The sequence below is a fragment of the Periophthalmus magnuspinnatus genome, chromosome 24 (genome assembly GCF_009829125.3).
Source record: "Periophthalmus magnuspinnatus isolate fPerMag1 chromosome 24, fPerMag1.2.pri, whole genome shotgun sequence".
NCBI classification, from domain to species: Eukaryota; Metazoa; Chordata; class Actinopteri; order Gobiiformes; family Gobiidae; genus Periophthalmus; species Periophthalmus magnuspinnatus.
The window spans coordinates 13,463,334-13,476,322 of NC_047149.1; the positions used below are offsets into that span (position 1 = coordinate 13,463,334).

At 39.1% G+C, this 12,989-nt stretch overlaps 3 protein-coding genes and 1 non-coding gene across 4 annotated transcripts in view; all 4 read left to right on the forward strand.

The window, feature by feature from the left end:
* Positions 1 to 284: 284 nt before the first annotated feature.
* stx11b.1 (syntaxin 11b, tandem duplicate 1) lies at positions 285 to 2,814 on the forward strand. The gene is made up of 2 exons (XM_055232358.1): positions 285 to 743; positions 1,429 to 2,814. Exon 2 carries the CDS (start codon positions 1,436 to 1,438, stop codon positions 2,336 to 2,338), a length of 903 nt encoding a protein of 300 aa, XP_055088333.1. The 5' UTR covers positions 285 to 743; positions 1,429 to 1,435; the 3' UTR covers positions 2,339 to 2,814.
* Positions 2,815 to 3,078: 264 nt separating this feature from the next.
* Positions 3,079 to 5,918, forward strand: LOC117392955 (syntaxin-11-like). Its single transcript, XM_033991127.2, has 2 exons — positions 3,079 to 3,293; positions 4,134 to 5,918. Exon 2 carries the CDS (start codon positions 4,140 to 4,142, stop codon positions 5,037 to 5,039), a length of 900 nt encoding a protein of 299 aa, XP_033847018.1. The 5' UTR covers positions 3,079 to 3,293; positions 4,134 to 4,139; the 3' UTR covers positions 5,040 to 5,918.
* Positions 5,919 to 6,129: 211 nt separating this feature from the next.
* trnal-uaa (transfer RNA leucine (anticodon UAA)) lies at positions 6,130 to 6,212 on the forward strand. Its single transcript has one exon. It is a non-coding gene; the product is annotated as a tRNA-Leu (tRNA).
* Positions 6,213 to 7,317: 1,105 nt separating this feature from the next.
* The window catches only part of utrn (utrophin), a 174,570-nt gene continuing 168,898 nt past the window's right edge, over positions 7,318 to 12,989 (forward strand). The window contains 2 exon segments of the mRNA XM_033991111.2: positions 7,318 to 7,702; positions 9,095 to 9,236. Coding sequence (XP_033847002.1) covers positions 9,164 to 9,236 — 73 coding nt within the window. The 5' untranslated portion in view covers positions 7,318 to 7,702; positions 9,095 to 9,163.

A 12,989-nucleotide genomic window follows, 5' to 3' on the forward strand; every position in this document is an offset into this window, starting at 1 on the left:
GTTATGACCATTCAAAAGTGTAAATTTAATCAAATACATTTAATAAAATACAATTTAATACACCACACTTTTTGTGTTATGCTTAACATACTATATTCCGGGCGTAATAGAAAACAGCTGCGTAATGCTTGTTGGTGCTGGAGTGTTAATATATTAATATCAAACCTATATGAAATTTAAGATTTAAATGTAAGAATTAAATGTAAATGTCTAATAGTAAGTACGCAAAGTAATAAAAGAAGTGAAAGTATCAGAAATAATAGAGACTAATTGGTGTAGCAAATGGGGCGTGGCTCACAAAAACCTGACTAAGTTTATGGGTTCGTGAGAACGCTCAGGAAAACGGAATTCTTTACAACCAAAATGCGTGTGGTATGAGGTCTTTACTGTTTTCTAACAATCTAACAAGTAAAATAAGTTTATTATGTACACACACACACGCACACACACCATCCTTCTCTGTAGCCTCTCCTCTCATCTCGTCCTACACGTCAATTGAGTGCGTGCCCGAACCAAACTGACCGGGCTTCATTCCTGGAGACACTTAACAGATGTAGAAGAAAGGGGTGGCATCACAAGCAGATGAGCTTCAGAGCTAGTTTGAGCTCCAAAGACAGCTCCACTGCGCACGATGGTCTCACTGTTTCCGCTCTTTGCGCAGTGAAGTCAACAGTAGAATGTTGGATCTTTGACAATTATACAACTAAGTCAAACTAGTCTGTCTGTGGCGAAAGGGAAAACAGGTAAGATCATTTTCTGTTCATTTTTGCAATGGATAGTTTATGCCTATGAGATTGTGAACAGTGGAACTATGGCTGTTAATAATTTCTGTCCCAAACTTATCAGATTGTCAATGTCATACATTGTATTAATGTTGGTGACCATAGTGTCAGTGCCCCACATCATGTCACAACAAAATATTATACACATACAGAGTAAAAAATATACCAGGCTAAAGACCTGTGATACAACAACATTACATTTGTGTTTATGATTGAAGAATTCTTGATCAGTCTGGTTACAGTAAGATTTGAATCAAAAAGTCAAAAGTCAAGTGAATATTTCGACTGATACGTCAGATGGGTCACAAGCTAAAACAACTGGTTTGGTAAGAAGCTACACCTTGTGCTATTCTCCAAAGAACCCGTTCCACAAGAGTGCTGCACCAGAAGGGAGAGTCAAAGCTTATAATATTTTAAGATTTAAGGTGTGTAAGATGGCATTAAAAATTAGGTTGAATGTTTGAATGAGCTATAGGGAATTCTAAAGCCAAGGTAAAGGAATTAAAAGCAAATAAAAATCATAGTAATAATAATAAAATACAACATATTATATAATTTGATTTCATGCATCTTATATCAGTCATATTTTATGCACCTAATAAAAGAAAATCTACACCTTCACACTAAAACTATTTTCTTCTGTTAGTACAACCATGAGGGACCGCTTAAGCAACCTCCAGGAGATCCAGTCCAATGGGCACGTGGAGCAGATGGAGTATGCCGAATCTGTCACCTCGGATGCTTTCAGCAACGTGGATCTGGAGGAAGAGCTGCCCCATGAGGCCATAGTGTACGACAACAGCCCTGCCCTGTCCGAAGTCTTCTCCCAATCCCAGGATATCCACAGAGACATCCAGCTTATCCGCCTGGAAGTGAAGCGACTCCGGGAGCAGAATTCACGAATCCTCCAGGGCACCTCCACTATGAGCATAATCAAAAGAGACTCCAACGCCATAGGGGCTGATATTAAAGCTAAAGCTGAGAAAGTACTATCCTGTCTACAAGCTATGGATGGAACAGCACACAAGTTGGAAGAGCAGTATGGAGCAAACTCTGCAGTCACCAGAATCGCGAGAACCCAGTATGCCTGTCTTAGCAATGGCTTTCGTGATGCCATGTTCGACTACAACGAAGCAGAAATGAGTCATAGGGAAAACTGCAAAGCTCAGATTCAAAGGCAGATGGAGATAGTAGGGCGTGAGGTCACGGGCGACGAAGTGGAGGAGATGATCGAGTCAGGACAGTGGAACATCTTCACCGACAATCTTCTCAGTGAAGGTAAGACGGCCCGCTCAGCTCTGTCCCAAATCGAGAAGCGACACCAGGAGTTGGTGGATCTAGAGAAGAGAATTCAAGGCATACATGAGATTTTTCTAGACATTGCCCTGCTAGTAGAAGAGCAGGGGCCAATGATCACCTCCATCCAAACTAATGTGCAGAAAACTGATGAGCACATACAAGTGGCATTAGTTAAACTGGGACGTGCCAAGAAACATGACAGGAACAACCCATTTAAAAAGATGTTCTGCGGCTGCTTTCCATGCTTCAACTCATAATACACTATGGAAGCTTATGAAAATAGCCTCTTTTGTTGTTGAACTTTAAGTGGAATGATTTTATTTGGAGTAAAAGTTTTATTACAGATGCCCAACCTTATGCAACTTTCTTAATACAAGCATGAACAAATAGTAGTGCACTGGCTTGTGTCTTATTGTGGATTAAAAACGTACTCTCCTTATCTAACAGTAAAGGAATGCCACCTAAAAATGTGATTATAGTTTCTCATAATAAATTGCACACGTTCATTGATTTGAGACAGACATGTGCCTTTCTTGTACACTAAAATGCCACGGAATAATAATTTATGTAAAGTGCAATATAACATTTATTAAATTATTTGCTTACTTTGAAAACAATATATTTTATTTGTAGTGAAGGAAAATATTTTAGAGCATTGTAAAAAAAAAAAAGCATGTAAATGTTGCATTTTATTGTGTCATGCATACATAAATAAAAATACTGCAATATTGCTGATGTTTTTGACTTACTGAAAACTACCACAGAAATTGCTTCTACTGCCCTTTTGCCTAATGTGTCCTGAATGCAGCTCCAATAGTGTCATTGCCATTAGTCTTCCAACTCAAATCAGCTGGCCCAGTCTGGCAGTGCCACCTTTTCACTAGTACTACTTTAAAATATCTCTATAGTTTTTTTATTCTCCTTAATCACTGAAAAGATTTTGTGCACTTACAAATACTTCCAGGAAAAAACACACAAAAAGAAGAGAGGGAAAAAAAAAAAACTTGACGAAAGTACAATGTGGTTTGGTGGGAGGGATAACTTGTGGCTGCAGTCCCAGGCAGGAGGAAGGGCACAATAAGCACATGGCACAGTCTTCGACACAGTCCAAAGATGCTCGTATGGCTGAAGCTATATAAATAAGATTATTGTCCCCAGAAAAGGATAACACTGAACTCTGGATGCAGAAGCTACAACTGGGCAACAGAAAAGGTAAAATGTGTGAATTTGTGCAGCTTACTCAATCCACGTAGTTTTAGAACTGGGGAAAAACGTTCCCCCCTTTCTTGTATTGGAAATTGTATTGAAAATGCAAGAAAGGCTGCCCACTGCAGTCACAGGGACTAAAGTTTAGCACAGGGCCATACAACACTGACTGCTTTGAAATCAGTGATGTCAAATTCAATGTTGGGGCTGGATGTTTAATGTAGTAGTTTATTTTATCTCATTCATAAAAGATTTCCCCATTGGCCAATAGGTCAAATGTGATCACTTCTGAATCTTTTAAATGTGATCACTTCTGAATCTTTTTAATTTTAACAATTTTCTGTAGTTTGCAAATCACTTCTAGTGAAGGAAAAAATAAATTTAATTTTTTGAGAAAATCGACAGTTTTATTTTTAGGTAAAATTGCCCAGCCCTACATGACTGATTATCAATTTTCTTTCCTGATGATGTAAACCACATGTTGATTTAGCCAAGACATGTTTAAAGGAGGTATACAAAAAATACTTGGTTGACTTTGTATTCTACACAACAGAAGAATATAAATAATTTTTAGACCTACACGGAACATCACTATATACGAAATGTATAAAAGCAGTCAGACAACCACATTACTCGTGTCCTTCCTTGTTCCTGCATTCCATCTTTGTCATGGGCACCTTTCCTCCTTGCTGAAACTCTTTATCACACCTGACACTTTTCCCCACCCATTCTAACCTGTTTGCACACTCTCCCTCATTCTGCATCATTGACCCAGGAAGGTAACCTGGAATTCTGTGCGTTCTGTATTTGTCTCTCTAATTAACTACTTTTTTTGTTTAAGATTAGGGGAAGATGCGGGACTTGATGGAAAGGCTGCACACTGTCCATGAGGCTCACGAGGCAGAGTATTATCAACCTGAAAATGAGGCTGATATGGAGGAGATGATGTACTCTCAAGAGGCTGTTGTGTTTGATAATCCCTCTGCTCTTGACCAGATCCTCAAAGAAGCTCATGGGATTCGAAAAGAGATATCAGTGCTCCATTTTGAGGTGGAACGCTTATGTGCCCACAATGAGCGCTTTGGCACATCTGTACGCCGTCTCACTTTGCTGAAAAAAGACTCAGACTCCATTGCCAGGGGCATTGTCCAAAGAGGGGAGGCTCTCTATGCCCGTATACAAGAACTCGGTAAGAACAGCAGGCAGTTACAGGAGGCAGAGGGCCCACACAAAGCAGTCAGTCGCATTGCCAAAACCCAGTATGACACTTTAACATGTGCCTTCCAAAATATCATGAGTGATTACAATAAAGCAGAGATGATTCAGAGGAGTATGTGCTGTGGGAGGATCAAGAGACATGCTTCTATCATGGGGACTGACATCACAGACCAGCAGCTGGATGAGCTCGTGGACAAAGGGGGAGAAGGTTGGGCAGAGTTCTCCCAGAGTCTGCAAACTCAGGGGGGACGCTCTTCCCGCTGGGCCCTAAAGGAGATCCAGGGCAGGCACAAGGAGCTGCTGGAGCTGGAGTCAAGGATCAAACAAGTGCACGATCTCTTCTTACAAATGGCCATCCTGGTGGAGGAGCAGGGTAGCATGCTCAACAACATTGAAGCCAATGTTAATGGCACCCAGGAGTATGTAGATAGAATGAATGTCCAGATGAAGAAGGCGTTGAAATATAAAAAGAAGAATCCCTTCCTTCAGTGTTGTCCCTGCTTGCCATGTTGGAGACAAAGTAAAACCTTTTAAGCCACAATTGAAAATATTATATTTTTAGTTATTGAGTTGATTATGTGTTGTGCATATCTAGAGGCTGGACACTCCTACGGACAGGATGTCTCTAACCTTAGATGAAGTTTTTATAGACTGGGTTCCATACATGTAATGTTTAAACTTAAACAAAATTATAATAATAATTTGTGTTTTAAAGTAATAAATTGCATTTTAAAATGGTGCACTTAAAAACAAAGCAACTTATGTCTGTTATTTGACATAGGCCTGGTTACAGGGCTCATTATCTACTCTACTCATCCAGCCACAAGAATTACTTTTTACATAGGCCTATTCTTTTTTGCACTGACTAACAATTTATGCATGTATTCAATTTGTTTGGTTGTTTTGTTATGTTCTTTATTTCACAATGTAGATAAACATTGTTCGACTGTACATCATTAAATGAACCGCTAGGTGGAAGCACACGCCCATAAATTCGCGTCTCCTGCTGCGTGTTCATTTTTGTAGCACTTAGCTGAACACAGAAATACACACAAGAGGAGGAGGCACCATCTCTAAAGTTTCAGCTGACTTTATTTGGAAACTTCTCCACGACCCAATAATTTTATCACTTCTGTTGCACGTGGTTTCTGTTGGATTATGCATCTACATGGGGCACCATATGCTAATTGTGCTGGATTTTCTTTGTGAATGTATCTACTTTTAATTTCTCATTTGCTTGGCTACATGAGCACATGCTAACATGTAACGCTAGCTGAAAGCTAGCAGCTAATGCTAACTATGTGCCAGGCAACTGTGTGTTAAATTGCTACTGTTGAAAATACGATGAGAACCTGTAACCTGCAAATTGTAATAACGGATTAGTTTGGTTCTTTATAAAGCTAACCCAATGACAGTGTGCGTTTCGAATATTTTCCTCATCGGTTACTGCATGTGTCACAGTGCCGATAAGAGAAGCATAAGTTACGGCGTTTAGAAAACACGTATGTGTCCTTATTTGATTGTCATTCTTGAAAACTGTGAAACATAATTTCAATGAATATATAATAGCTTTACTTTTACTTTACTATTTTGTAGGTAGAATGACGCGAAAGTCAGTGTATGTACCAGGATGGCCGAGTGGTTAAGGCGTTGGACTTAAGATCCAATGGACAGATGTCCGCGTGGGTTCGAACCCCACTCCTGGTAGCAACCTTTTGACGCATTTCCCTGTCAGCATACCACAATTCAGTATAAATGAAATGTACAGAAATTGTGTCGTGACTATGAGTGTAATCTACACAAACCAGCAAACAGAATGTCGTTTTTTATTTTACTAACTTTCCACTTATGATGTAATTTCGATTCACGACAGAAGAGGGCAGTCAAATATTCCACATTCTCTGGTTGAAGCGTGAGCAGAACGTTGAGTTTGCTCCGTATTGTCCCCAAGCTCTATAATTTCACTCCATGAGTTATCCTAGCCTATAATGCACTTGTACAATGCACTGTTTAGTTCATAAAGGATAAACCTATGATAATATACCAAAAAGCTATCACTATCTTCGTTCTCAGGATGGATCAGGATCTATTATAAAATCCAATATGAAGCAAATGCACCAACTCGATTTAATAACCATTGTCAATCAACATGCATCATTTTTTTAATGACTTCCCCACAAAACACCACTTGTTTTCTTGAGACGATTTACAATTATTTGAAACTAAGCTGTCTGTATTGTGCAAGCTCTCATCTTCATCCTGATGTAAGGATTTAAAGTCTGCTCTAACGCCTATTTTGTCCATCTTAAATGAATAAAATGTTACTTACTTTAGCGTGTAGCGTGATTCAGTTTGTCCACTTTTTGTTTTCATGGTCCGACCAGATTATGTGCGTAGGTGTATCTTGGGTAAAATCAGACATTATTAAGGTAAAATAAATCTATAGTTTTGGCGCAGCAGCAGGTCCCACTCCTTCGATCACGTGACAGTAACCACGCCATGTTTCCATCTCCGCGTCAGGAAAGTTTTTACAGCCAGAGGGGATAGTCCGAGCCCCTGTCAATGTACCAATCAACAAAACATGAATACATCCGGTTAAAATGTTCAAACTATAATGATTAGCATTGCAAAAAGAGAAGATCCTCATTATAAACATCACTATGCAATAAGAACAGAACTGCGTTATATTTTAGACATTCAGCAGTGTGGCTATTTGCATATTTCTCCGTGACCTTTGGAGAAAATTATGTCGCTTCCAGTTTTATTTTGAAGAGTATCTCCTCACACAAAAGTGAACATTCTGCAACTTGACATCGCCGCAAGGAGCAAGGCGAGTCAAGCAACAGGAACAAAGTTGTGGGACCTTTGATACAAGCGTGGAGTCTTCTCGGGAAATGTAAAATCCGTTTTAGTGGATACACAGGTGAATAACAATACACCTGAGGAGGAAGTGGAGTCGCGTGGGCTGTTCTTTTACGCGCAGTGAACAGCGCGTTTGGAGCGTTTTGGCACACTGTGGGATGCGCTTTTCTCGGACCAAATTACAGTTTAAAGGAACACCTCCAAACTCGCCCAAAATGGCTTAAGTAACTACTTGATACACCCTTCTTTTACACAGTTTTGGATCTTGCGCAACAAAACGTCTGGATTTGTGTTGAAGGGAGCACGTCCCGGGGTCCCTCGGTGACAGCAAAGAGGTTTGTGATTTGTTTTTATGATGTAGACCTACAAGTCTCGTACAAAAATATGCATTCAATAAAACTGCAAAGTTTGTGTCCTGAATGAATGCCTTCAATCCGGATTGATTCTGATGTACGATTTAACAAGTAGTTCCTAAGCCTTTGTGAAAGTCATACCTCAGAGGTAGAATATTAACTACAAAAAGTTTGAGTTTGCAGTTAGAGTTTGAACTACATGCACACATTTTTAGAGAAACATGTCATGGTGTTCTCTTGTAAATAATTTGGACCAATGTTGTTTAAAATTTTAGATATCATTTCTTAATCATTTTGCAAAACAAAGCCTGGGTAGTATTATCCTCAGTACACTGTTATGGTTGATGGTGAGCGCTTGGCTTCACTTCTCTTATTTTTAGGTCTTGCCTCATCCTTTAAGAACTGTGACTGACTATTGACTGCTAGATAAAGGGTTCATAAAGTCCTTTCATGGTAAAGGCAGCCTATTGTGGGACTGGACAGGATTTGAACACACCATACAAGTCTAAACACTCAGGCATGAATCCATTTGTTAGAAAGCCTGCCAAGCTGCATGCACTTTGTCATGTTGACCTTTTTACTAGAGGTGAATGTCAGATGTAAAGCACGCAAATAATTTGTTTTACATGTTCAACAAAGGCCACATGTACAAAACAACTGTGGGCCTACATTATTTTGCAAATCTATAAGAAAGTGTACACATGCATAAAGTAAAACTGGGACAACTAGAACAGCTAGAACAGTGGCCTAAACATGAGCATCTTCCATCATCCATATCTTATTTATCATAATCCAGAATCCACTCATTTAAATAGACAAATGTGAATACACCTTGCATATAGTTGTCCTTATTCCTGTAACATTTCATAACATGGCCAAATTAAGCTTCCTTTAGTTAACATAGCAAAAGAAAAAATATAAAATCTGTCAACAGGACAAAACGTTGTAGGAGTGAAGACGTTTTGCTGCTCATCCAAGGCGCTCCTTCAGCCGGCTTGGATGAGCAGCGAAACTTCTTCACTCCTACAATGTTCTGTCCAGTTGACAGATTTTATATTTTTCTTTTGCTATGGATCAGACCTGGATGACTGAGGGATCACACGGATATATTTAGTTATTACAACTTTGTTACATGGCTATTTAATCTATGATGTATTGTCTTCATTTAGTTTTGGGTGCACCGAGCGAATGGCATTAGTGCTGTCAGACAGATGTTGGGAGGTGTCAGGGAGTTGTTTGTTTATAAGGAGTGCTGACATTCATTCAAGCTCTATTATTTAGCTAGCCACAACATTTACCAAGTGTGGGCGCCACTTATGCTCCAATGAATTTAAATCACACCAAGTAAAACGTTTGATATGTTTTCCCTTTCAGGTGGAGAAAGATTCAGTTGGGCCAAACACTGTATTTTCCAATATCGACATCTTGGATTAATTGAGTGCCATGGCAACGCAGGGCAACATTGCAGAAGGTGGAACGGACGACGAGTTTAACGACATCATCAAGTGGAGATCTGGTACGTGTTTGGTAACTACTACTGGACTGATAACTTCTGTTCTGTAACTATTGTGGTTAACAGCCCGTCTTTTCAGCTTTAGTAAGTCAATGGTAATTAAGAAGAGATATAAGATTCTGGACTCTTCATTCGTCTAAATTTGGGTATCACACTTCATTTCAATTTCAGTTCATTGCAAGACTATAGCGATATTTGAATTATTTGCAGAAGGTTGCTTGAAATACAAATATTGGTTTTACTGATATCCCGATAACAAATGATAAGTCATCTTTTATGTCTGCTTGTGTGGTGCGTGCATATTATCAGCAGTCAGTGTGAAAGGAAACTCTGATCTTGCCAGAAATCCTGTTGTGCATGGTTAACCTCAGTTCCCATGGTGGCCGCTGTAGAGACAGGGCCAACGCAAGTAACAAAAGCACAGCGAGAACAGGAGATGGTTAGCTGTAATGTGCTGCCTTGGAGAGAAGGAAAGTAACAGTAAAGGTGGCCAATGGCAGTACAGGCGGTGAAAGACAAGAATGCAGGGATGGCTTTATGAAGGCCACACCCAGACAAGCTTTCTCAGCAGATCATTGCATAGGTTAATCTTTTGTAGGCGACACCCGCATACACCAAGTTGCACAGTGAGCACTATGAACTGAAATTAGTTCAAGATTAGCTTAGTTGCATGCTGTACTTAATTTAATCATATACCTATCCGTATTGCATTAAAAAAGAAGTTTAAATGGAAATACCTCCCTTTCGGGTATTTGGGTTTGGGTATTATACAGTAGTGAAGGTCTCCATATGCCATGTCTCCCTGCACAACCACCCAGAATGCCACAGAGACCTGGCAGAGTTTGTGCCAGGAATTCCACTGCTCTGATGGAGTTAGCAATTTAACAACGCTCGTCTCCAGACCACAGTACTTTTTGAACACACATCACATTCAAGTTATGTAGCAACCAGAAAGTCATGATTTTGTATTGGGAAATGTGGACAATTTTTCACATAATGTAACAGAATCTAAACAAAAAATGAGTTCGGTGTGAGTTGTTTTGTATAATTATTTGAAATATTTACATAAAACTAAAGCTTGAAGATGTTAAATTGATAGTGTATTTCACTTCATTTATGATCTAATGTTCTTCTGTCTTTTGTACAGCTTGGTCAGTAGAGGCAGGTGAGTGTAGCAGGGAAGTGGGAGTATGTTTTTCCAGCTGCTAGAGCGCATTGACAGAAGCATTAACGAACTTGTGCACTTACCCTTTACAAGAGTGTGGTCTATTAAAATAAATGGTACCTCCTGGCATCTTATTTATCGAAACCACTAAATAAATACCCCTGCCTGCCTAATTCTGTAGCATTTGGATGTAGTTACTAGTGTAAAATAATTCTCAAAATAAGGAGATTTGTCCAGTACTGTTGCTGCACTGTTGAAAGACATGCACTCTTACACTTGCAGGGATCTGAGGTACTGCTGTCAGGTTTTCCAGAAGTTGAGGTTGTTATGTAACTCCATAATTGACTACAAATGGTCAAGCATGTATATTGTTTGTATTATAGAACAAAATAAAAAAAAAAATCATGAAAAATATAGATAGCTGACATATAAGGCCTTATTATTCTGTAAGTATAATGTTAATACAACTTAGTGTTTAGCTCAATTGATTATGAGATTCTTAACAACTTCAGCCACTCTCAGTGTTTCTCTATCACTTACAGACCTATCTACCAAAGTGTCCAAAAATACGTGTTGAATGCATGACTTTAACATGTTCATTCAACCACGTTACCGTCAAAGTCAACCAATGTTTAGTTAGTGTTTGTCTTATAACTTTATCACCTTATCTTGCCAGTCCTGCCCTTCCCCGTTTACCTATTCAAGTATGGAGACCAGTGTGAAAGGTCAGATATCACCCACCTTGTTTTGGCTGTTGTTTAACCGCTATGACCCATTTTCTCACACGTTTATTTGTCACTTGAGAGCCTCACTATAGAAGCATGTTCAGGTTACCCAACCTAAGCTTCTTGATCCATTTCCCCATTGTTTATGTTGTATTTACATGACCACTCTCTTACCCTTGTGTTCGGTGTTGTGCTATGTACTTTCTGCATTATTATTGTTGGATATTGAACAAACTCTGGTGTATCTTTGGATAGGAATGCAGCCGGGAGTACGGGAGTGGTTAGATTTATGTCACCATACTTGCTCAGCTACCTGTGACAAATCTATTATTTCTTGTGTGTGTATTTTAACGGGGTGGACGTGATTATAGTGGCAGTCTGGAATTTGTTGTACACCTTATCATTTATTCTTTACTTTTCAGCCTGTCAGTGGTCAAGTGAACAGCAAAGACGATTCAGTTATGTGAAAACCTGTTTAACATGTTTGAAAATTATGAAAACCCAGTGCTTCTATTTCAGTTAGTTGTGGTGATGATGCATAGGCAGGTGGTTGTCATAAAACACATAAAGTGATGCGTTGTAATGGAAGGTAAAATAACAGTGTATTATACTATTAAAAGCTTGAATCATTGAAGCAATTATAGGAAAAAGTGGGTGTGCTTTGGTTGTCACACTGAAGAACAAAAAGCAGACTATCAGCATTTGCTATTTAAGGGTTAAATAGTTTGGAGGTGTGTTAAATAGTTGAAATTGCATAACACAGGGCAAAGAACCACATGCACATGATTGACTTGTCACTTTTCTTTTGTGTTTCCATTTCTGCGACACCTGCTATGGTTAGCTGGGGTAGATTTTTTGGTGCAGCAATAGCAACCCCTAATTCAGTTTAATACTGTTGAATAAAATGGCTTTTTGTGATCTTTCTTTGTGCAGAATAGTTATCTGTTGTTCAACCACCATTTGCATCAGGAACCATTCATAAACCATTTCTTATAATTACTTCTCCTCTTAATTACACTTAAATGAAAACCACCCATGTGCCATCATAATAGCAACTTTGCTTGTTTTCTAGCTTCTTTGACTTCCTTGACTTTGCAACCTTATGTTCTCATGAATGGAGGGACAGCACGCCTCCTATGGGAATGCTGCTTGTGTTGTGCAGTTATAAATATCCAATAGCCTCTTTACTAGCTATAGCTCACTCCAACAGCTTGGAAAGTGGGTGGAAAATAGAAGCTGGAACTTTTGGGAATGGAAACTGTGGCTCAAAACGTCACCCTTGGGTGGAGTTGACTGTGGGACCCAGTGCCTCAGCCTTATGAGAGTTCTTTCAATATAGCTCCACTCCACCCATTCTACATGACATTTAGACTTGTGGATTGGGTTGAAAATTATCTGTCTTGTCTGCTGTTGAGGTTGTAAAAGGAGTACACGCCATCTTCTTCTGTGTACTAGCCTTAAAGAGTTGCCTACTGTGAGACCTGCTCATTAGAACTACAAATCCCTGTTGGCAAATCTTACCTTCTGACCTCTCGCATGACAGGATTTACCACAACAAAAAATAGGCTGAGGCCCAGACACAGTCCAGATTAACCGTTTAAAGCTAGACTGGCACTTGGAAACTCATACTTCTCATAGCTGGTTGCACTATATATAAAGCAGAACATACCTATAGAGGCCCATAGAATAACAGTCCAATGATTAAACATGTTTTCATTTTATAGTATGTCAAATTATAATAATAAATACTAATTCATCAAACGTATACGCTCAGATGCTTTACATTGAAATTAGTCCATAGTGTGCGGTAATTTGTATAGTATTTCACATTTGTTTCATAGTGTGTTAGTTGGATGTGATTACATT

Bases quoted from the DNA above. Each gene is read 5' to 3' on its own strand.
- stx11b.1 (XM_055232358.1), top strand. From the start codon at position 1,436: ATGAGGGACCGCTTAAGCAACCTCCAGGAGATCCAGTCCAATGGGCAC.
- LOC117392955 (XM_033991127.2), top strand. From the start codon at position 4,140: ATGCGGGACTTGATGGAAAGGCTGCACACTGTCCATGAGGCTCACGAG.